The 22680-nt window shown below is 46.9% G+C and overlaps 1 protein-coding gene across 1 annotated transcript; it reads right to left on the bottom strand.

The window, feature by feature from the left end:
- Positions 1–5064: 5064 nt before the first annotated feature.
- Positions 5065–20691, bottom strand: SCUBE2 (signal peptide, CUB domain and EGF like domain containing 2). Its single transcript, XM_044270397.1, has 5 exons — positions 20226–20691; positions 10968–11090; positions 9842–9967; positions 5331–5465; positions 5065–5075 (listed from the first exon to the last, which is right to left on the bottom strand). Exons 1-5 carry the CDS (start codon positions 20299–20301, stop codon positions 5065–5067), a joined length of 471 nt encoding a protein of 156 aa, XP_044126332.1. The 5' UTR covers positions 20302–20691.
- Between the last annotated feature and the right edge of the window lie 1989 nt (positions 20692–22680).

The raw sequence follows: 22680 nt of genomic DNA, 5'->3' as shown, positions 1-22680 counted from the left end.
GTGATCGCTCTCCATATCCCCCCCCCCCTTCCCCCTAAGGTGATCACTTCTCCATGACCCCCCCTCCCGGGGTGATCGCTCTCCATATCCCCCCACCCCCTTCCCCCTAAGGTGATCATTTCTCCATGACCCACCCTCCCGGGGTGATCGCTCTCCATATCCCCCCACCCCCTTCCCCCTAAGGTGATCATTTCTCCATGACCCACCCTCCCGGGGTGATCGCTCTCCATATCCCCCCCTTCCCCCTAAGGTGATCACTTCTCCATGACCCCCCCTCCCGGGGTGATCGCTCTCCATATCCCCCCACCCCCTTCCCCCTAAGGTGATCACTTCTCCATGACCCACCCTCCCGGGGTGATCGCTCTCCATATCCCCCCCTTCCCCCTAAGGTGATCACTTCTCCATGACCCCCCCTCCCGGGGTGATCGCTCTCCATATCCCCCCCTTCCCCCTAAGGTGACCACTTCTCCATGACCCCCCCTACCGGGGTGATCGCTCTCCATAACCCCACCTTCCCCCTAAGGTGATCACTTCTCCATGACCCCCCCTCCCGGGGTGATCGCTCTCCATATCCCCCCTTCCCCCTAAGGTGATCACTTCTCCATGACCCCCCCCTCCCGGGGTGATCGCTCTCCATAACCCCACCTTCCCCCTAAGGTGATCACTTCTCCATGACCCCCCCCTCCCGGGGTGATCGCTCTCCATAACCCCACCTTCCCCCTAAGGTGATCACTTCTCCATGACCCCCCCTCCCGGGGTGATCGCTCTCCATATCCCCCCCTCCCGGGGTGATCGCTCTCCATATCCCCCCCTCCCGGGGTGATCGCTCTCCATATCTCCCCCTTCCCCCTAAGGTGACCACTTCTCCATGACCCCCCCTACCGGGGTGATCGCTCTCCATATCCCCCCTCCCGGGGTGATCGCTCTCCATATCCCCCCTTCCCCCTAAGGTGACCACTTCTCCATGACCCCCCCTACCGGGGTGATCGCTCTCCATATCCCCCCCTTCCCCCTAAGGTAATCGCTCTCGGTGTCCCCCCTCCCGGGGTGATCGCTCTCCATATCCCCCCCTCCCGGGGTGATCGCTCTCCATATCCCCCCCTTCCCCCTAAGGTGACCACTTCTCCATGACCCCCCCTACCGGGGTGATCGCTCTCCATATCCCCCCTCCCGGGGTGATCGCTCTCCATATCCCCCCTTCCCCCTAAGGTGACCACTTCTCCATGACCCCCCCTACCGGGGTGATCGCTCTCCATATCCCCCCCTTCCCCCTAAGGTAATCGCTCTCGGTGTCCCCCCTCCCGGGGTGATCGCTCTCCATATCCCCCCCTCCCGGGGTGATCGCTCTCCATATCCCCCCCTTCCCCCTAAGGTGACCACTTCTCCATGACCCCCCCTACCGGGGTGATCGCTCTCCATATCCCCCCTTCCCCCTAAGGTAATCGCTCTCGGTGTCCCCCCTCCCGGGGTGATCGCTCTCCATATCCCCCCCTCCCGGGGTGATCGCTCTCCATATCCCCCCTTCCCGGGGTGATCGCTCTCCATATCCCCCCCTTCCCCCTAAGGTGATCACTTCTCCATGACCCCCCCCTCCCGGGGTGATCGCTCTCCATATCCCCCCCTTCCCCCTAAGGTAATCGCTCTCGGTGTCCCCCCAGGAGGTGATCATTTCTCCATGACCCCCCCTCCCGGGGTGATCGCTCTCCATATCCCCCCCTTCCCCCTAAGGTGATCACTTCTCCATGACCCCCCCCCCCCTCCCGGGGTGATCGCTCTCCATATCCCCCCCTTCCCCCTAAGGTAATCGCTCTCGGTGTCCCCCCTCCCGGGGTGATCGCTCTCCATATCCCCCCCTCCCGGGGAGATCGCTCTCCATATCCCCCCCTTCCCCCTAAGGTGATCACTTCTCCATGACCCCCCCCTCCCAGGGTGATCGCTGTACATATCCCCCCCCCTTCCCCCTAAGGTGATCACTTCTCCATGACCCCCCCCCCTCCCAGGGTGATCGCTGTACATATCCCCCCCCTTCCCCCTAAGGTGATCACTTCTCCATGACCCCCCCCCTCCCGGGGTGATCGCTCTCCATATCCCCCCCCCCCTTCCCCCTAAGGTGATCACTTCTCCATGACCCCCCCCTCCCGGGGTGATCGCTCTCCATATCCCCCCCCCTTCCCCCTAAGGTGATCACTTCTCCATGACCCCCCCTCCCGGGGTGATCGCTCTCCATATCCCCCCCCTTCCCCCTAAGGTGATCACTTCTCCATGACCCCCCTCCCGGGGTGATCGCTCTCCATATCCCCCCCCCTTCCCCCTAAGGTGATCACTTCTCCATGACCCCCCCTCCCGGGGTGATCGCTCTCCATATCCCCCCTTCCCCCTAAGGTGATCACTTCTCCATGACCCCCCCTCCCGGGGTGATCGCTCTCCATATCCCCCCCTTCCCCCTAAGGTGATCACTTCTCCATGACCCCCCCTCCTGGGGTGATCGCTGTACATATCCCCCCCTTCCCCCTAAGGTGATCACTTCTCCATACACCCCCCTCCCAGGGTGATCGCTCTCCATATCCCCCCCTTCCCCCTAAGGTAATCGCTCTCGGTGTCCCCCCAGGAGGTGATCATTTCTCCATGACCCCCCCCTCCCGGGGTGATCGCTCTCCATATCCCCCTCTTCCCCCTAAGGTGATCACTTCTCCATGACCCCCCCTCCCGGGGTGATCGCTGTACATATCTCCCCCCCCCTTCCCCCTAAGGTGATCACTTCTCCATGACCCCCCCCCCCTCCCGGGGTGATCGCTCTCCATATCCCCCCCTTCCCCCTAAGGTAATCGCTCTCGGTGTCCCCCCTCCCGGGGTGATCGCTCTCCATGACCCCCCCTCCCAGGGTGATCGCTCTCGTTATCCCCCCCCCAATGTTGATTGCTCTCAGTGTCCCCCCGATGCCTTATATACTGTACATGGAGAGAGAACCGGACCCATACATTATAGACAGCGCTAGCAAAAGATCACAGATTGCTGCAAATAGGAGACTCACAGTCATAGTCCTAGAGAGACCGAGAAACTACAATACCGCCAGACACAAGGCTCGCCCAGCCGCACAGCAGTTCTAGTCTTCACCATAGGAGGCAGTATTATAGTAGTTATATTCTTGTACATAGGAAGCAGTATTATAGTAGTTATATTCTTGTACATAGGAGGCAGTATTATAGTAGTTATATTCTTGTACATAGGAGGCAGTATTATAGTAGTTATATTCTTGTACATAGGAGGCAGTATTATAGTAGTTATATTCTTGTACATAGGAGGCAGTATTATAGTAGTTATATTCTTGTACATAGGAGGCAGTATTATAGCAGTTATATTCTTGTACATAGGAGCAGTATTATAGTAGTTATATTCTTGTACATAGGAGCAGTATTATAGTAGTTATATTCTTGTACATAGGAGGCAGTATTATAGTAGTTATATTCCTGTACATAGGAGACAGTATTATAGTAGTTATATTCCTGTACATAGGAGCAGTATTATAGTAGTTACATTCTTGTACATAGGAGCAGTATTATAGTAGTTATATTCTTGTACATAGGAGCAGTATTATAGGAGTTATATTCCTGTACATAGGAGGCAGTATTATAGGAGTTATATTCCTGTACATAGGAGGCAGTATTATAGTAGTTATATTCTTGTACATAGGAGCAGTATTATAGTAGTTATATTCTTGTACATAGGAGCAGTATTATAGTAGTTATATTCCTGTACATAGGAGCAGTATTATAGTAGTTATATTCCTGTACATAGGAGGCAGTATTATAGTAGTTACATTCTTGTACATAGGAGCAGTATTATAGTAGTTATATTCTTGTACATAGGAGCAGTATTATAGTAGTTATATTCTTGTACATAGGAGCAGTATTATAGTAGTTATATTCTTGTACATAGGAGGCAGTATTATAGTAGTTATATTCTTGTACATATGAGGCAGTATTATAGTAGTTATATTCTTGTATATAGGAGTAGTATTATAGTAGTTATATTCTTGTACATAGGAGCAGTATTATAGTAGTTATAATCTTGTACATAGGAGGCAGTATTATAGTAGTTATATTCTTGTACATAGGGGCAGTATTATAGTAGTTATAGTCTTGTACATAGGAGCAGTATTATAGTAGTTATATTCTTGTACATAGGAGGCAGTATTATAGCCGTTATATTCTTGTACATAGGAGGCAGTATTATAGTAGTTATATTCTTGTACATAGGAGGCAGTATTATAGTAGTTATATTCTTGTACATAGGAGCAGTATTATAGTAGTTATATTCTTGTACATAGGAGGCAGTATTATAGTAGTTATATTCTTGTACATAGGAGGCAGTATTATAGTAGTTATATTCTTGTACATAGGAGGCAGTATTATAGTAGTTATATTCTTGTACATAGGGGCAGTATTATAGTAGTTATATTCTTGTACATAGGAGGCAGTATTATAGTAGTTATATTCTTGTACATAGGGGCAGTATTATAGTAGTTATAGTCTTGTACATAGGAGCAGTATTATAGTAGTTATATTCTTGTACATAGGAGCAGTATTATAGTAGTTATATTCTTGTACATAGGACGCAGTATTACAGTAGTTATATTCCTGTACATAGGAGCAGTATTATAGTAGTTATATTCTTGTACATAGGAGCAGTATTATAGTAGTTATATTCCTGTACATAGGAGCAGTATTATAGCCGTTATATTCTTGTACATAGGAGCAGTATTATAGTAGTTATATTCTGCCTGCCGGATCTGTTAAAACGCATGCAAACTGATGGTATTTGTCAGACGGATCAGGATCCTGATCTGTATGACAAATGCATTAAAATGCCGGATCCGTCTCTCCGGTGTCATCCGGAAAAACGGATCGGCATTAATACTTTTTTCACATATTTTGCGGTCTGAACATGCGCAGACCGCAATGCCGGATCCGTTTTTCCGGCATTAATGCATTTCAATGGGAAAAAATGCCGGATGCATGTATTCCGGAATTTTGGACGGCGATAAAGCCGTAGCATGCTGGGATATTATCTCCGTCCTAAAACGTAAAAAAGACTGAACTGAAGACGTCCTGATGCCTCCTGAACGGATCGCTCTCCATTAGGATAAAACGGTCAGTTATTTTCCGGTATAGAGCCCCTAGGACGGAACTCAGCGCCGGAAAAGAATAACGCTGGTGTGAAAGTAGCCTTATAGTAGTGATATTTTTGCCCATAGAGGTTGGGACATTCCTGTAATTATTTAGATCAACGTGCAAAATTTTTAAAACAATAAAACCATATGCTTCCCTTACCTTCTGACCGATGGATACACGTGTGCTGGTTGTCGCTCAGAAAGAAGCCATCTTTACAGCGGCATTCATAACTGCCCAAGGTGTTAATGCAGGTCTGTTGACAGCCTCCGTTGTTAGACCTACACTCGTCCACATCTAGGACAGAGGACAGAGAAAGGATGACAAATCCACATCTTTCAGGGGTAAACACAGGAGATGGTTCTTTGACTACCGCGAGTCCGATACGTTATCCTTATCATTATTATTGCTTGGCAACATGATTGTGTAAAAGCCTCAAATGCGTCAGGTTCTCATGATGCAAAACTGTTGCACAAGGAGCCGACATGTTGTATGAGGCCTCATGCACACGACCGTTGTTGCGTTCCGTTCCGCAAATAGGGGTTACGTTGTTCCGTGATCCGTTTCCGTTTTTGTTTCCGTGTGTCTTCCTTTATTTTTGGAGGATCCACGGACATGAAGGAAAGTAAAAAAAAATCTAAGTCAGGTTTGCCATGCAAATGATAAGCACGGACGCGGATGACAATCTTGTGTGCCTCTGCATTTTTTTTGCGGTCCCATTGACCTGAATGGGGCCGTAAGCCGTGTTCCGCAAAAATAATAGGACAGGTTATATTTTTTTGACGGAACCACGGATCACAGACGCGGATGACAAACGGTGCATTAGCCGAGTTTTCAACTGACCCATTAAAAGTCAATGGGTCCGCTAAAAATCACAAAAACTGAACAACGGACACGGAATAAAACAACGGTCGTGTGCATGAGGCCTGACTTTCCTATCCCGTTCACCTGAATGGGTCAAAGTGTGAATAGCAAGCACAGCCCGCCACAAAAAGTATTCCACTGTGCAGTATGTAAGCAATGGAGAGGCCGCTGCACTGACACAAGCACCGCCGAGGGGTACTGAGAGTCTGACCCCTGACATCTAATAGTGAGGCCTATCCTAAGGGTAAGCCATCAGCCCCCGTAACCACCGTCACCTCTATGTAGTGGCCATGTCACAAACAGCGCTATGGAATATGTCAGTGATATATAAGGGATGAGAATGTCTGTGGAATATGTCAGTGATATATAAGGGATGAGAATGTCTGTACAGCACTGTGGAATATGTCAGTGATATATAAGGGATGAGAATGTCTGTACAGCACTGTGGAATATGTCAGTGATATATAAGGGATGAGAATGCCTGTACAGCGCTGTGGAATATGTCAGTGATATATAAGGGATGAGAATGTCTGTACAGCGCTGTGGAATATGTAAGTGATATATAAGGGATGAGAATGTCTGTACAGCGCTGTGGAATATGTCAGTGATATATAAGGGATGGGAATGTCTGTACAGCGCTGTGGAATATGTCAGTGATATATAAGGGATGAGAATGCCTGTACAGCGCTGTGGAATATGTCAGTGATATATAAGGGATGAGAATGTCTGTACAGCGCTGTGGAATATGTAAGTGATATATAAGGGATGAGAATGTCTGTACAGCGCTGTGGAATATGTCAGTGATATATAAGGGATGAGAATGTCTGTACAGCGCTGTGGAATATGTCAGTGATATATAAGTGATGAGAATGTCTGTACAGCGCTGTGGAATATGTCAGCGATATATAAGTGATGAGAATGTATGTACAGCGCTGTGGAATATGTCAGTGATATATAAGTGATGGGAATGTCTGTACAGCGCTGTGGAATATGTCAGTGATATATAAGTGATGAGAATGTCTGTACAGCGCTGTGGAATATGTCAGTGCTACACAAGTGATGAGAATGTCTGTACAGCGCTGTGGACTATGTCAGTGATATATAAGTGATGAGAATGTCTGTACAGCGATGTGGAATATGTAAGTGATATATAAGGGATGAGAATGTCTGTACAGCGCTGTGGACTATGTCAGTGATATATAAGTGATGAGAATGTCTGTACAGCGCTGTGGAATATGTCAGTGATATATAAGTGATGAGAATGTCTGTACAGCGCTGTGGAATATGTCAGCGATATATAAGTGATGAGAATGTATGTACAGCGCTGTGGAATATGTCAGTGATATATAAGTGATGGGAATGTCTGTACAGCGCTGTGGAATATGTCAGTGATATATAAGAGATGAGAATGTCTGTACAGCGCTGTGGAATATGTCAGTGATGAGAATGTCTGTACAGCGCTGTGGAATATGTCAGTGATATATAAGGGATGGGAAGGTCTGTACAGCGCTGTGGAATATGTCAGTGATGTATAAGTGATGGGAATGTCTGTACAGCGCTGTGGAATATGTCAGTGATATATAAGTGATGAGAATGTCTGTACAGCGCTGTGGAATATGTCAGTGCTACACAAGTGATGAGAATGTCTGTACAGCGCTGTGGACTATGTCAGTGATATATAAGTGATGAGAATGTCTGTACAGCGATGTGGAATATGTAAGTGATATATAAGGGATGAGAATGTCTGTACAGCGCTGTGGAATATGTCAGTGATATATAAGGGATGAGAATGTCTGTACAGCGCTGTGGAATATGTCAGTGATATATAAGTGATGAGAATGTCTGTACAGCGCTGTGGAATATGTCAGCGATATATAAGTGATGAGAATGTATGTACAGCGCTGTGGAATATGTCAGTGATATATAAGTGATGAGAATGTCTGTACAGCGCTGTGGAATATGTCAGTGATATATAAGTGATGAGAATGTCTGTACAGCGCTGTGGAATATGTCAGTGCTACACAAGTGATGAGAATGTCTGTACAGCGCTGTGGACTATGTCAGTGATATATAAGTGATGAGAATGTCTGTACAGCGATGTGGAATATGTCAGTGATATATAAGTGATGAGAATGTCTGTACAGCGCTGTGGAATATGTCAGTGATATATAAGAGATGAGAATGTCTGTACAGCGCTGTGGAATATGTCAGTGATATATAAGTGATGAGAATGTCTGTACAGCGCTGTGGACTATGTCAGTGATATATAAGTGATGAGAATGTCTGTACAGCGCTGTGGAATATGTCAGTGATATATAAGTGATGAGAATGTCTGTACAGCGCTGTGGACTATGTCAGTGATATATAAGTGATGAGAATGTCTGTACAGCGCTGTGGAATATGTCAGTGATATATAAGTGATGAGAATGTCTGTACAGCGCTGTGGAATATGTCAGTGATATATAAGTGATGAGAATGTCTGTACAGCGCTGTGGAATATGTCAGTGATATATAAGTGATGAGAATGTCTGTACAGCGCTGTGGAATATGTCAGTGATATATAAGTGATGAGAATGTCTGTACAGCGCTGTGGAATATGTCAGTGATATATAAGTGATGAGAATGTCTGTACAGCGCTGTGGAATATGTCAGTGATATATAAGTGATGAGAATGTCTGTACAGCGCTGTGGACTATGTCAGTGATATATAAGTGATGAGAATGTCTGTACAGGGCTGTGGAATATGTCAGTGATATATAAGTGATGAGAATGTCTGTACAGCGCTGTGGAATATGTCAGTGATATATAAGTGATGAGAATGTCTGTACAGTGCTGTGGACTATGTCAGTGATATATAAGTGATGAGAATGTCTGTACAGCGCTGTGGAATATGTCAGTGATATATAAGTGATGAGAATGTCTGTACAGGGCTGTGGAATATGTCAGTGCTACACAAGTGATGAGAATGTCTGTACAGCGCTGTGGAATATGTCAGTGATATATAAGAGATGAGAATGTCTGTACAGCGCTGTGGAATATGTCAGTGATGAGAATGTCTGTACAGCGCTGTGGAATATGTCAGTGATATATAAGTGATGAGAATGTCTGTACAGGGCTGTGGAATATGTCAGTGCTACACAAGTGATGAGAATGTCTGTACAGCGCTGTGGACTATGTCAGTGATATATAAGTGATGAGAATGTCTGTACAGCGCTGTGGACTATGTCAGTGATATATAAGTGATGAGAATGTCTGTACAGGGCTGTGGAATATGTCAGTGATATATAAGTGATGAGAATGTCTGTACAGGGCTGTGGAATATGTCAGTGATATATAAGTGATGAGAATGTCTGTACAGCGCTGTGGAATATGTCAGTGATATATAAGTGATGAGAATGTCTGTACAGCGCTGTGGACTATGTCAGTGATATATAAGTGATGAGAATGTCTGTACAGCGCTGTGGAATATGTCAGTGACATATAAGTGATGAGAATGTCTGTACAGCGCTGTGGACTATGTCAGTGATATATAAGTGATGAGAATGTCTGTACAGCGCTGTGGAATATGTCAGTGATATATAAGAGATGAGAATGTCTGTACAGCGCTGTGGAATATGTCAGTGATGAGAATGTCTGTACAGTGCTGTGGAATATGTCAGTGATATATAAGGGATGGGAATGTCTGTACAGCGCTGTGGAATATGTCAGTGATGTATAAGTGATGAGAATGTCTGTACAGCGCTGTGGAATATGATAGCGCTATAGAAGACAGTATAATAAATAAATATGTGTACATCCCCAATTCTTACCCAGGCAGTTATGCCCATCATGTGCCAATGCAAAGCCATCGTAGCAAGTGCAGCGGTAGTTTCCAGGAATGTTCGTACACTCGTGGACGCAGTCTCCATTGTACTCGTTATCGCATTCATCAGTGTCTGTGGGATAAAGACAAGTGATCATGATGGATGCTCTGTTCCCCAGAAAAGGCCTTCACAGCTTAGTGACACAAGTGAAAACACTCGTTGGCCCTTTAAGAGCCAGATTGTCTTGTAAATCAAGTGTTTTTGTGGTACGCCTCTCCCAGCTGAAGTGGCTGCCGAGTGAAGCCTCATATCAAGTGACAGAGCGGCTGATAGATGAGGCGACCCCTATAATAACGTTCTGCAGCATAGTGACCGCAGACTCCGAGTTTTCGAGGTTCATCAGTATCTGATTGGTGGGGGTCCGACACCCTGTTTCCTGAGGATAGGTCATCACTTATAATGTCTCGGAAAACCCCTTTAAACACACATAACTTGTGGCCAAAAAATAAATAAAAAATAAATACATTTAAAAAACATCTGATTTGATCAGCATTTCTTGTAGTGTTTTGAGGCATTTCTGCCCATTAAGTGCTTTTAGCAGCGTTTTTAGAGGGAAATCTGGGCCTTCTCCTGTAATGTCCCTTCATCTGTAGAGGAAAAAAGCATCGATAAAATAATGCCAACAAACATTGCAGACGTGTCCTTTACAAGCTGTGGCGGTCTGTGGGCGAAGGCCAGGCAACGAGGGCAAATGAAAAAAAAACACTGCTGCACATGACACGTTTGTCCTGCGCCTAATATTTACTATATGCAGCATCTGGAGCTCGCAAAAAATGCTACCAAAGTGCACAAAAAACGGAAAAACCCCTCTCAAATGTCAGCGTAAAAAACCTATTGAGCCACCAGCCGTGCGGAAAGCTAGAAAACGGATTTCTGTTGTGATGTGAAGTTATAGTAAAAACCACAATCACTAACTTCCGAGAGGTTTTGCGGCGCACACAATAAAAGAGGGCAGCGGTTACATCCGTGGAGGACAATAGATTTGGCCGGGGACTGGTTCCTCACACATTAATGTCTGTCTCGGATGGTGAAGCACAAAGTCCCATATTCACCTACACAATGGCGCCCTCACCTTCACACGCGGTACCTTCCCCTTTATATCCGGATTTGCACACACACTTGTATGATGTTGCCGTGTCCTGGCATATGGCGTCGATGTGGCAGTCATCTGTACCCAGGGCACACTCGTCTACACCTACAGACAGAGGAAGCGAGGGGTTAACGGATACAACCCATAATCTATATAGAAATGGTGGACACAAAGCCAAAAAGCTCAGCTAGTCTAGTCTTTTCATATGGGAAATCTCTGACAGTAGAAAGAGCAAACGGAATCCGGAAAATATCATGAATCAGGATGAGAAGTCCATCACCAAGACGGGCCGGCGCTGACGGGGTTACAGGAGCGCCTGCCCACACTGCGTTATCCTATAGGCCTGATGTAAGCGCAGAGAGTATTCCCTGACGTATGACACCGTATTTTCTGTGGTGGCACACTGTATAGCAGTATAAGGTTTGCCGCCCCATACCGCGCCAGCGGAGGCCCCTAGGACACCATTTTGATCTCCTTCAATTGAATGGAGACCCATAACTACATTCAGTGACTGTGCTGGAAGTTTCTCCAGTGCATATGCTGAACATGGTGTGAAGATAGCCTTAACTGGTTTTCCACTTCGTTTCCATTTTTATATTTCTGCGTACAGATCCACCAAGCAGGTAAAATGGCGCCACTGACAGAAGTGGCAATATAAGGGAGCAGCTGCCTATAGCAACCGCCAATTATATTTCTCTATGGCTAGAAAATGAAAGCAGAGATTTGATTGGATGTGACGGCTGAGAGCCGCCTGCATATCTATAGGGAGTATCTGTGGAGACTGCACGAATTTTAGTAGTGTTAATGTTATGACGTTCAGAAGGAAAATGTGCAGTAAATTTACATTTATCACTTTCTGACTGAGGTAAAGAACGATTACGCCATCGTGTCACTATTGCAGCCCTCCAGCTGTTTCAAAACTACAACTCCCAGCATGCCTGAACAGCCTACAGCTAGGCATTGTGGGAGTTGTAGTTTTACAACAGCTGGAGGGCCGCAGGTTGAGCATGTCTGCACTATAGCAACCAATTAACTTCCAGCTTTCATTTCTAGAGATAGGTTAGAAACGAAAGCAGTGATGTGATTGGTTGCTAAGGAGAACACCTAGGACTATAAAAAGCAGTAATGTGATTGGTTACCATGGATAAAACCTAGTACTATAAAAGCAGTGATGCGATTGGTTACCATGGATAACACCTAGTACTATAAAAGCAGTGATGTGATTGGTTACCATGGATAACACCTAGGCTATAAAAGCAGTGATGTGATTGGTTACCATGGATAACACCTAGGACTATAAAAAGCAGTAATGTGATTGGTTACCATGGATAAAACCTAGTACTATAAAAGCAGTGATGCGATTGGTTACCATGGATAACACCTAGTACTATAAAAGCAGTGATGTGATTGGTTACCATGGATAAAACCTAGTACTATAAAAGCAGTGATGCGATTGGTTACCATGGATAACACCTAGTACTATAAAAAGCAGTGATGCGATTGGTTACCATGGATAACACCTAGTACTATAAAAAGCAGTAATGTGATTGGTTACCATGGATAAAACCTAGTACTATAAAAGCAGTGATGCGATTGGTTACCATGGATAACACCTAGTACTATAAAAGCAGTGATGTGATTGGTTACCATGGATAACACCTAGTACTATAAAAAGCAGTGATGTGATTGGTTACCATGGATAACACCTAGTACTATAAAAAGCAGTGATGCGATTGGTTACCATGGATAACACCTAGTACTATAAAAAGCAGTGATGCGATTGGTTACCATGGATAACACCTAGTACTATAAAAAGCAGTGATGCGATTGGTTACCATGGATAACACCTAGGGCTATAAAAGCAGTGATGCGATTGGTTACCATGGATAACACCTAGGACTATAAAAGCAGTGATGCGATTGGTTACCATGGATAACACCTAGTACTATAAAAGCAGTGATGCGATTGGTTACCATGGATAACACCTAGTACTATAAAAGCAGTGATGTGATTGGTTACCATGGATAACACCTAGGACTATAAAAGCAGTGATGCGATTGGTTACCATGGATAACACCTAGGGCTATAAAAGCAGTGATGTGATTGGTTACCATGGATAACACCTAGTACTATAAAAGCAGTGATGTGATTGGTTACCATGGATAAAACCTAGTACTATAAAAGCAGTGATGCGATTGGTTACCATGGATAACACCTAGTACTATAAAAAGCAGTGATGTGATTGGTTACCATGGATAACACCTAGTACTATAAAAAGCAGTGATGCGATTGGTTACCATGGATAACACCTAGTACTATAAAAAGCAGTGATGTGATTGGTTACCATGGATAACACCTAGGGCTATAAAAGCAGTGATGCGATTGGTTACCATGGATAACACCTAGTACTATAAAAGCAGTGATGTGATTGGTTACCATGGATAACACCTAGGACTATAAAAAGCAGTGATGTGATTGGTTACCATGGATAACACCTAGTACTATAAAAAGCAGTGATGCGATTGGTTACCATGGATAACACCTAGTACTATAAAAAGCAGTGATGCGATTGGTTACCATGGATAACACCTAGTACTATAAAAGCAGTGATGTGATTGGTTACCATGGATAACACCTAGGGCTATAAAAGCAGTGATGTGATTGGTTACCATGGATAACACCTAGGGCTATAAAAGCAGTGATGCGATTGGTTACCATGGATAACACCTAGTACTATAAAAGCAGTGATGTGATTGGTTACCATGGATAACACCTAGTACTATAAAAGCAGTGATGTGATTGGTTACCATGGATAACACCTAGTACTATAAAAAGCAGTGATGTGATTGGTTACCATGGATAACACCTAGTACTATAAAAAGCAGTGATGCGATTGGTTACCATGGATAACACCTAGGGCTATAAAAGCAGTGATGCGATTGGTTACCATGGATAACACCTAGTACTATAAAAGCAGTGATGTGATTGGTTACCATGGATAACACCTAGGACTATAAAAAGCAGTGATGTGATTGGTTACCATGGATAACACCTAGTACTATAAAAAGCAGTGATGCGATTGGTTACCATGGATAACACCTAGTACTATAAAAAGCAGTGATGCGATTGGTTACCATGGATAACACCTAGTACTATAAAAGCAGTGATGCGATTGGTTACCATGGATAACACCTAGTACTATAAAAAGCAGTGATGCGATTGGTTACCATGGATAACACCTAGGGCTATAAAAGCAGTGATGTGATTGGTTACCATGGATAACACCTAGTACTATAAAAAGCAGTGATGTGATTGGTTACCATGGATAACACCTAGGGCTATAAAAGCAGTGATGTGATTGGTTACCATGGATAACACCTAGTACTATAAAAAGCAGTGATGCGATTGGTTACCATGGATAACACCTAGGGCTATAAAAGCAGTGATGTGATTGGTTACCATGGATAACACCTAGTACTATAAAAGCAGTGATGCGATTGGTTACCATGGATAACACCTAGGACTATAAAAGCAGTGATGCGATTGGTTACCATGGATAACACCTAGTACTATAAAAGCAGTGATGCGATTGGTTACCATGGATAACACCTAGGACTATAAAAGCAGTGATGCGATTGGTTACCATGGATAACACCTAGTACTATAAAAGCAGTGATGCGATTGGTTACCATGGATAACACCTAGGGCTATAAAAGCAGTGATGCGATTGGTTACCATGGATAACACCTAGGGCTATAAAAGCAGTGATGTGATTGGTTACCATGGATAACACCTAGTACTATAAAAAGCAGTGATGCGATTGGTTACCATGGATAACACCTAGGGCTATAAAAGCAGTGATGCGATTGGTTACCATGGATAACACCTAGGGCTATAAAAGCAGTGATGTGATTGGTTACCATGGATAACACCTAGTACTATAAAAAGCAGTGATGCGATTGGTTACCATGGATAACACCTAGGGCTATAAAAGCAGTGATGCGATTGGTTACCATGGATAACACCTAGGGCTATAAAAGCAGTGATGTGATTGGTTACCATGGATAACACCTAGGACTATAAAAGCAGTGATGTGATTGGTTACCATGGATAACACCTAGTACTATAAAAAGCAGTGATGTGATTGGTTACCATGGATAAAACCTAGGGCTATAAAAGCAGTGATGTGATTGGTTACCATGGATAACACCTAGTACTATAAAAAGCAGTGATGCGATTGGTTACCATGGATAACACCTAGGGCTATAAAAGCAGTGATGTGATTGGTTACCATGGATAAAACCTAGTACTATAAAAGCAGTGATGTGATTGGTTACCATGGATAACACCTAGTACTATAAAAAGCAGTGATGTGATTGGTTACCATGGATAAAACCTAGTACTATAAAAGCAGTGATGCGATTGGTTGCTAAGGATAACACCTAGGACTATAAAAGCAGTGATGCGATTGGTTGCTAAGGATAACACCTAGGACTATAAAAGCAGTGATGCGATTGGTTACCATGGATAACACCTAGTACTATAAAAAGCAGTGATGCGATTGGTTACCATGGATAACACCTAGTACTATAAAAGCAGTGATGCGATTGGTTACCATGGATAACACCTAGGGCTATAAAAGCAGTGATGTGATTGGTTACCATGGATAACACCTAGGGCTATAAAAGCAGTGATGTGATTGGTTACCATGGATAACACCTAGTACTATAAAAGCAGTGATGTGATTGGTTACCATGGATAACACCTAGTACTATAAAAGCAGTGATGCGATTGGTTACCATGGATAACACCTAGTACTATAAAAGCAGTGATGTGATTGGTTGCTAAGGATAACACCTAGGACTATAAAAGCAGTGATGCGATTGGTTACCATGGATAACACCTAGGGCTATAAAAGCAGTGATGCGATTGGTTGCTAAGGATAACACCTAGGACTATAAAAGCAGTAATGTGATTGGTTACCATGGATAACACCTAGGGCTATAAAAGCAGTGATGTGATTGGTTGCCATGGATAACACCTAGGACTATAAAAGCAGTGATGTGATTGGTTGCTATGGTTGTGGTATATTTCATCCCTGAGGCACAATGACCCCTCTCATAGAATCCAATCAGATCACTTGTTTCATTTTCTACCTTCCATTCTATAAATGAGAGCTGACACGTGATTGGTTGCCTCCACAGACAGCTTATCTATCTTTTTTTCCTGGTGCTGGTTTTCACGAGAAGCCAAAGATGGTGGAAATGTCATCCAACAAGGTGAGAGGAAGCTTGTCCGGTAGTAATATTCCTTTCTATCAGATATTCTGGACAATTTACCACATGTCAGATGAGTGTTATTCTAGCTGCTCGCGCTCTACTACCGTCATGGCCGCATTCCTCGCTGTGAGGTAACGCTCGGCCTCTGGTTTCTGTCATGGTTTGGCAGCGTTCCTGACAATCTTTGCCATTTCTGCTTATTTACAAGCGCAATTCTTTGGTTCAATGATTCATTTTCACTCAGTTCTAGGACCGCGAGATAAAAGCGGCGTGAGCGTTATAAAGCACACCGTTTCCCAGAATAATTGGCGACAACCAGCACGGCCACTGATACAGCTCCCAAGGGGTTGTCAGACAGCTTCACTGCACAGATCATCCATTCTGCCCAGAAAAGCCGGGTGACAACTCCGACAGGAGCTTTAATCGCTGCTATACTGGTTGTCACCTGACTCTCCCAGTCTCCTACATGGACAATCTGCCCGCCCCCATATCGCCATGTAGCTCAGGGACTTCTTCCGACGGCGGTCACACCTTCAGGTTTTTGGGTGCAGTTTAGAAGGCAATGGCGCCGTTGCTGGCCGTCATTTGAGGCTATTTTCCGTTTTCTGCTCCTATGATGAAACAGAACAAACAGAAATCTTAAGAGAGGTGTGAACAGCGCCTTAGTCAATGGCGTCTATGGTATGACGGATCTGGTAGAGCGCTACATCCAGGAGCCAGGAGTCAAATTCCTGTATCGACTCCAGGGTGACGTGGCGCCGACCATCTACCGGTACAGTGCCATGTCTGTGTACAGGTTTGCTGGGACATGTAGTTAGCCAGCTGAATGCAGCACTAGATGGCGGCCGTCACCTGCGACTTATTTAAATGGACGCCTCTGTTCCCCTCCTGCGTCCTGTCCTACGTGAAATATTGAAATGCCTAAATCCCATAAATGATGAGTCTGCTGCCCGGGAACCGGACTGGAAAGTTGAACTTGGCAAGAACCTTTCCGTGTAAGAGACGGATTTGTTGTTTGAGCATCGCGTATCAGGTCGCAATGAGAGGGAATACTGGACGCATTGTGCGCATTAATGGGGATAGCTACGTCTGGAGACAGTGAATAGAGGCTTCAGGGTTTACTATAAAGCCGCCATCACACTGCAGAAGTCGGGGGCTCCCTCTACCCTTCTCCTCCTAAACACCGCCACCTCCGTATTTCAGTTGGCCAAAAAAGGGATCCGCGAAAGCTTCCATGTACATTACGCATTTTTTGTTTTTTCTCATGTCAATAGAAGGATGATTCTCATCCGCACATACGGACAGAGACAGAACCTGCGCCAATACCCGTGGATCAGGGATATTGATACGCCACAAAAAAAGGATGTGTACAGCCCCACAGAAACTAATGGGTCAGTGCCCTGACAGACAGCGGTCGTGTAAAGGAGCCTGCTATATCGTATTTTATACACCAAACACAACCAGACCTGCAATTCTGCTATCACCTCCCGAGCTGCACTCCCTATTCTGCTATCACCTCCAGAGCTGCACTCCCTATTCTGCTATCACCTCCAGAGCTGCACTCCCTATTCTGCTATCACCTCCAGAGCTGCACTCCCTATTCTGCTATCACCTCCAGAGCTGCACTCCCTATTCTGCTATCACCTCCGGAGCCGCACTCCCTATTCTGCTATCACCTCCGGAGCCGCACTCCCTATTCTGCTATCACCTCCAGAGCCGCACTCCCTATTCTGCTATCACCTCCGGAGCCGCACTCCCTATTCTGCTATCACCTCCAGAGCTGCACTCCCTATTCTGCTATCACCTCCGGAGCCGCACTCCCTATTCTGCTATCACCTTCGGAGCTGCACTCCCTATTCTGCTATCACCTCCGGAGCCGCACTCACTATTCTGCTATCACCTCCGGAGCCGCACTCACTATTCTGCTATCACCTCCAGAGCCGCACTCACTATTCTGCTATCACCTCCAGAGCCGCACTCACTATTCTGCTCTCACATTCACAGCTGCACTCATTATTCTGTTTTACATCCAGAGCTGCACTCACTATTCTGCTATCACCTCCAGAGCTGCACTCCCTATTCTGCTATCACCTCCAGAGCTGCACTCCCTATTCTGCTATCACCTCCAGAGCTGCACTCCCTATTCTGCTATCACCTCCAGAGCTGCACTCCCTATTCCGCTATCACCTCCAGAGCTGCACTCACTATTCTGCTATCACCTCCGGAGCTGCACTCACTATTCTGCTATCACCTCCGGAGCTGCACTCACTATTCTGCTATCACCTCCGGAGCTGCACTCACTATTCTGCTATCACCTCCAGAGCTGCACTCACTATTCTGCTATCACCTCCAGAGCTGCACTCACTATTCTGATATCACCTCCGGAGGTGCAGTTACAATTTTGCTATCACCTCCAGAGCTGCACTCACTATTCTGTTTTACATCCAGAGCTGCACTCACTATTCTGATATCACCTCCGGAGGTGCAGTTACAATTTTGCTATGCCATTCACATTTTCTACTCCAGTCACATGCAGAAAACTCTGCTCTATTTCACCCACGTGCCCCATGTCTATCTACTGCCCCCTGCTGATTCAGTGTCTCTACAGAACATGCTGCAGTGCATTGTGGGAGTTGTAGTGCTTCCACCAGGTACTGTATCTCATGTACAAAAACAAATTCTCCCAGAATGCACTGCTCCTGGTGAGACTCCGTCTCCTCCGGACACCCCACATCTGTAAGGAATGGCATAGGAACCTCGGGAGATAGGGGGCAAGCTTCTAGGGTCGCAGCGATGCAGCCTTGTATCTCTCCTGTGCGGACACGTGTTTAACCCCCGAAGTTCCAGGAGGTTAATCCAGGCCACTTCATTTACCTACTACACACCAAAACATTGGGGGGGGGCTGCCACTGACTTCTGTATACCAGTGCACTCCTATCTCCAGCTGTGGTGAAACTACAACTCCCAGCATGTCCTGACAGCCACAGACCACTGCTACAAACGCTCTGCAACCCTTGGCAACAAACTTCTACAATCCCCAGAAACTTTGCCATGCTGAGAGTTGTAGTTGGACAGAATTTAATCTATCACAGAACAAACCAGAGAAGTCTAGCTCACACAGCTGAGGGGTCGTTACAGTTGTATCCAGTCTGCACAATCCACCATCAGCAGCTGCTCCTAGTTTGTTACAATGTATCAGTCTTGTCTAGACCCAACACATCATCCTCAACTAGAGGTCCAGACAGGAAGTAAACAAGAATGTTTCCATTCACTGACAAAAAGCAAAAACCTAAAAACAAATCACAAAATGCAAAGTGAGAAATCCATCACTTCTGGCCATTTAATGTTGACACAAATATTGCTTTGCGCCATTCTTTGCATTTTACACGGCCCTCGCCACTTCTGAAGAGTGGTATAAACGGAGGTGTGGTAGGGTAACGAGCATGGCAGCTGGGGGGCGGCAGAGGAAGTGGCGCAGCATTGTCTGACAGTGGAAGATGCACCAAATTAAGCGCATTGTGTGACTTTTGATAAATTTGACTTTTCACCAAATCTAAGTGAAATCAAAACTGACTTAAAAAAGCGTCATCTTGACGCATCCGCCAATGTCTGATGCAGAACGTAAGAAGGCTTCTTTACACTATGGCAGCAGGGGCCACATACCAGGGAGGACAATGGGGCGCCCTAGGGTCTCTCACCCACGTCACGGGGACAATATCACAGTGACGTCTCCGCATTCCAGGTACTGATACGCCCACACGCTGGAGGTCCACTAATGTGGTGCCAAGTACCGAGCAGCTTCGCGGCGGCGGGCTCGGAGGCACGCTTCTGCGCCACCTTTGTCCTAGTAGAGATTCTGCATCCGCGGCTTCAAATGAAATGGCGCAAAACACAAAATCTCAGGAGATCCACAACTCCCAATCCATCAGCATGTAACGCACCTGCAGAAGGGGCTACTCACCGCTCTGTGTCCGGCCTGCGGGGTGCGGGGAGGTGCAGATAGGGAGCAACAGCAACAGCAACTGGAGGGACCTCATAGTGACAGCAGGGGGCGTCCCTCCAGCATGTGTCTCCTCCTCCCTGACCCTCCCCTGAAGAGCCACAAAGATCTAGTCCTGAGACCCCTCACCTACCAGTAGAGACCCCTCCTCTCCTGCTTAGAGGTCCCTTACTTCCACCCCACAAAGAATCCCTTGTCACAGACCCCTTGTTTCCTTCTGTTCCCCTCTTTAAACGGACTCCTCCTCTTTCCCCTTAAAGTGACCCTTCTGGCTTCCTGTCCCCTTTAAAGTGACCCCGTTTTCTCCTCTTCTGCACTGACTCCTGCTCTGCAGCCCCTTCCTCTTAAAGAGCCCGCGCTCCCTCTTGTTTGCCTCCCTCCGCAGACCCCGGTGTGCGCTCGGCGCTGCTGCTGCTGCCCCGTGGACTGCTCGGTGCCTGTGAGCCGGGGCTGCTGCTGCAGATGATCCGGCCGCCCCTCCTCCCGCCCTCCAGCACCTTTCTGCCTCCTCCTCCTCCCCCACCCCTTCCACACAGACGAAAGCCCGACGGACTACAAGTCCTAGCATGCCCTGCAGGGCAGGATGGCACGTCCCCCCACCACTGCTCAGCCACCCCCTCCCTGTGCCCACCTCACACCCTCCTGTCACAGAGTGGGGCAGCCTGGTATTCCCTGTTCAGGCTGGAGGGGGTTAAAGAGGTGCCACCAGGGTCACAGCCGGACCGCCACTAATACGTGAAATGGTCGCTGTGTCTGTGGTGACAGTCGTTTTGGTCGGAGCGTTCAACGGAGCGCTGTCAGATTTTCCACGCGTTCATTCCTGTAACAATTTCCGTTGTTGTAAATCCACACAAAGTGGGACACACGGCGTTTACGGTGTCTGAACGTGCGAAAGGTGATGAATGAAGATGAGCAGATAAAATCCGTAACATTGTAACCCCAATGAATCATCGCCTAATTGTTACCTGGACCGCGCGGGCGTGAATTTACAATATCCGAAAAACGCAAATTTATTTAAGGTTTTGTAAAAATGTCGGCCTCCGCAGCAGTGACGTAGAGACCCCTGAGCCTATATAAGGATACTGCGCCCCTCCTGCCCTGTGCTGATGTGCCGCCATACCACCCCCGGGTAGATGGGTTACCGTGCCCCTCCTGCCCTGTGCTGATGTGCCGCCATACCACCCCCGGGTAGATGGGTTACCGTGCCCCTCCTGCCCTGTGCTGATGTGCCGCCATACCACCCCCGGGTAGATGGGTTACCGTGCCCCTCCTGCCCTGTGCTGATGTGCCGCCATACCACCCCCGGGTAGATGGGTTACCGTGCCCCTCCTGCCCTGTGTGGATGTGCCGCCATACCACCCCCGGGTAGATGGGTTACCGTGCCCCTCCTGCCCTGTGCTGATGTGCCGCCATACCACCCCCGGGTAGATGGGTTACCGCGCCCCTCCTGCCCTGTGTGGATGTGCCGCCATACCACCCCCGGGTAGATGGGTTACCGTGCCCCTCCTGCCCTGTGTGGATGTGCCGCCATACCACCCCCGGGTAGATGGGTTACCGTGCCCCTCCTGCCCTGTGCTGATGTGCCGCCATACCACCCCCGGGTAGATGGGTTACCGCGCCCCTCCTGCCCTGTGTGGATGTGCCGACATACCCTCCCCCGGGTAGATGGGTTACCGCGCCCCTCCTGCCCTGTGTAGATGTGCCGCCATACCTCCCCCGGGTAGATAGGTTACCGTGCCCCTCCTGCCCTGTGTGGCTGTGCCGCCATACCTTCTCCAGGTAGGTTACTGCTGCCATTAGACTGGCCAAGGTTAGTTTCAGAGGTCCGGCAGCGGGCAGGTCTCTGATCCGGCATTGTTGGATGCTGCCACCTGACAAATATACAGAGAATCGGCCGGACACAGATAGCTGCGCGCAGCAGTTTCAGTCCGCCCGGAGCTCTGCCGGTCCCCATTATCGTTAATGGGGCAGCGTCCAACGATTCTGGATCTCTGAACGCTACTGTTCAATACTCTGACCTCTGCTACAGCAGGCGCCACCACTGGGGCTGATTACAGGCGCACAGCTTGCAACCTGCACTGTATGTTGAGTTTCCGGTTCTTAAAGGAGATGACTCTCAGGCGATTGATTTTGAGTTCCACCACAGAAGAGGACCGTGTGGGGATGATATTTGTTAATTCCCCATTACTGTGATGCTAGTTGGAGTGTAAGGAAAGCGCTGATTTCTAACGGTAATCTGTTTTCCCTTAGCCCTAACAGCAGCACACGCTTCCTGCCCTATGGATGTGTTCACAGGCTGCAGATTTTGTTGCAGAATTTTCTGCGGCTGACCATTGCCTGAATGCTTCTTGCAGAAATCCTTGTTAAATGAATGGAACTGATTTTCAGTTGTGAAACATTCTGTAACAAAAGTCAC

The sequence above is a fragment of the Bufo gargarizans genome, chromosome 10, assembly GCF_014858855.1.
Source record: "Bufo gargarizans isolate SCDJY-AF-19 chromosome 10, ASM1485885v1, whole genome shotgun sequence".
NCBI classification, from domain to species: Eukaryota; Metazoa; Chordata; class Amphibia; order Anura; family Bufonidae; genus Bufo; species Bufo gargarizans.
Note: the sequence above shows the minus strand (reverse complement) of the source record. Positions and strands in the feature narration are given on the sequence as shown.

What these genes read in the sequence shown, in the direction of transcription:
- SCUBE2 (XM_044270397.1), bottom strand. Translation starts at nt 20,301, where the DNA reads ATGAGGTCCCTCCAGTTGCTGTTGCTGTTGCTCCCTATCTGCACCTCC. An exon ending in CGCAGGCCGGACACAGAGCG is followed by an intron (nt 11,091 to 20,225) that starts GTGAGTAGCCCC and finishes CTCTGTCTGTAG; the next exon opens with GTGTAGACGAGTGTGCCCTG. An exon ending in TGATGGGCATAACTGCCTGG is followed by an intron (nt 5,466 to 9,841) that starts GTAAGAATTGGG and finishes CCTCTGTCCTAG; the next exon opens with ATGTGGACGAGTGTAGGTCT.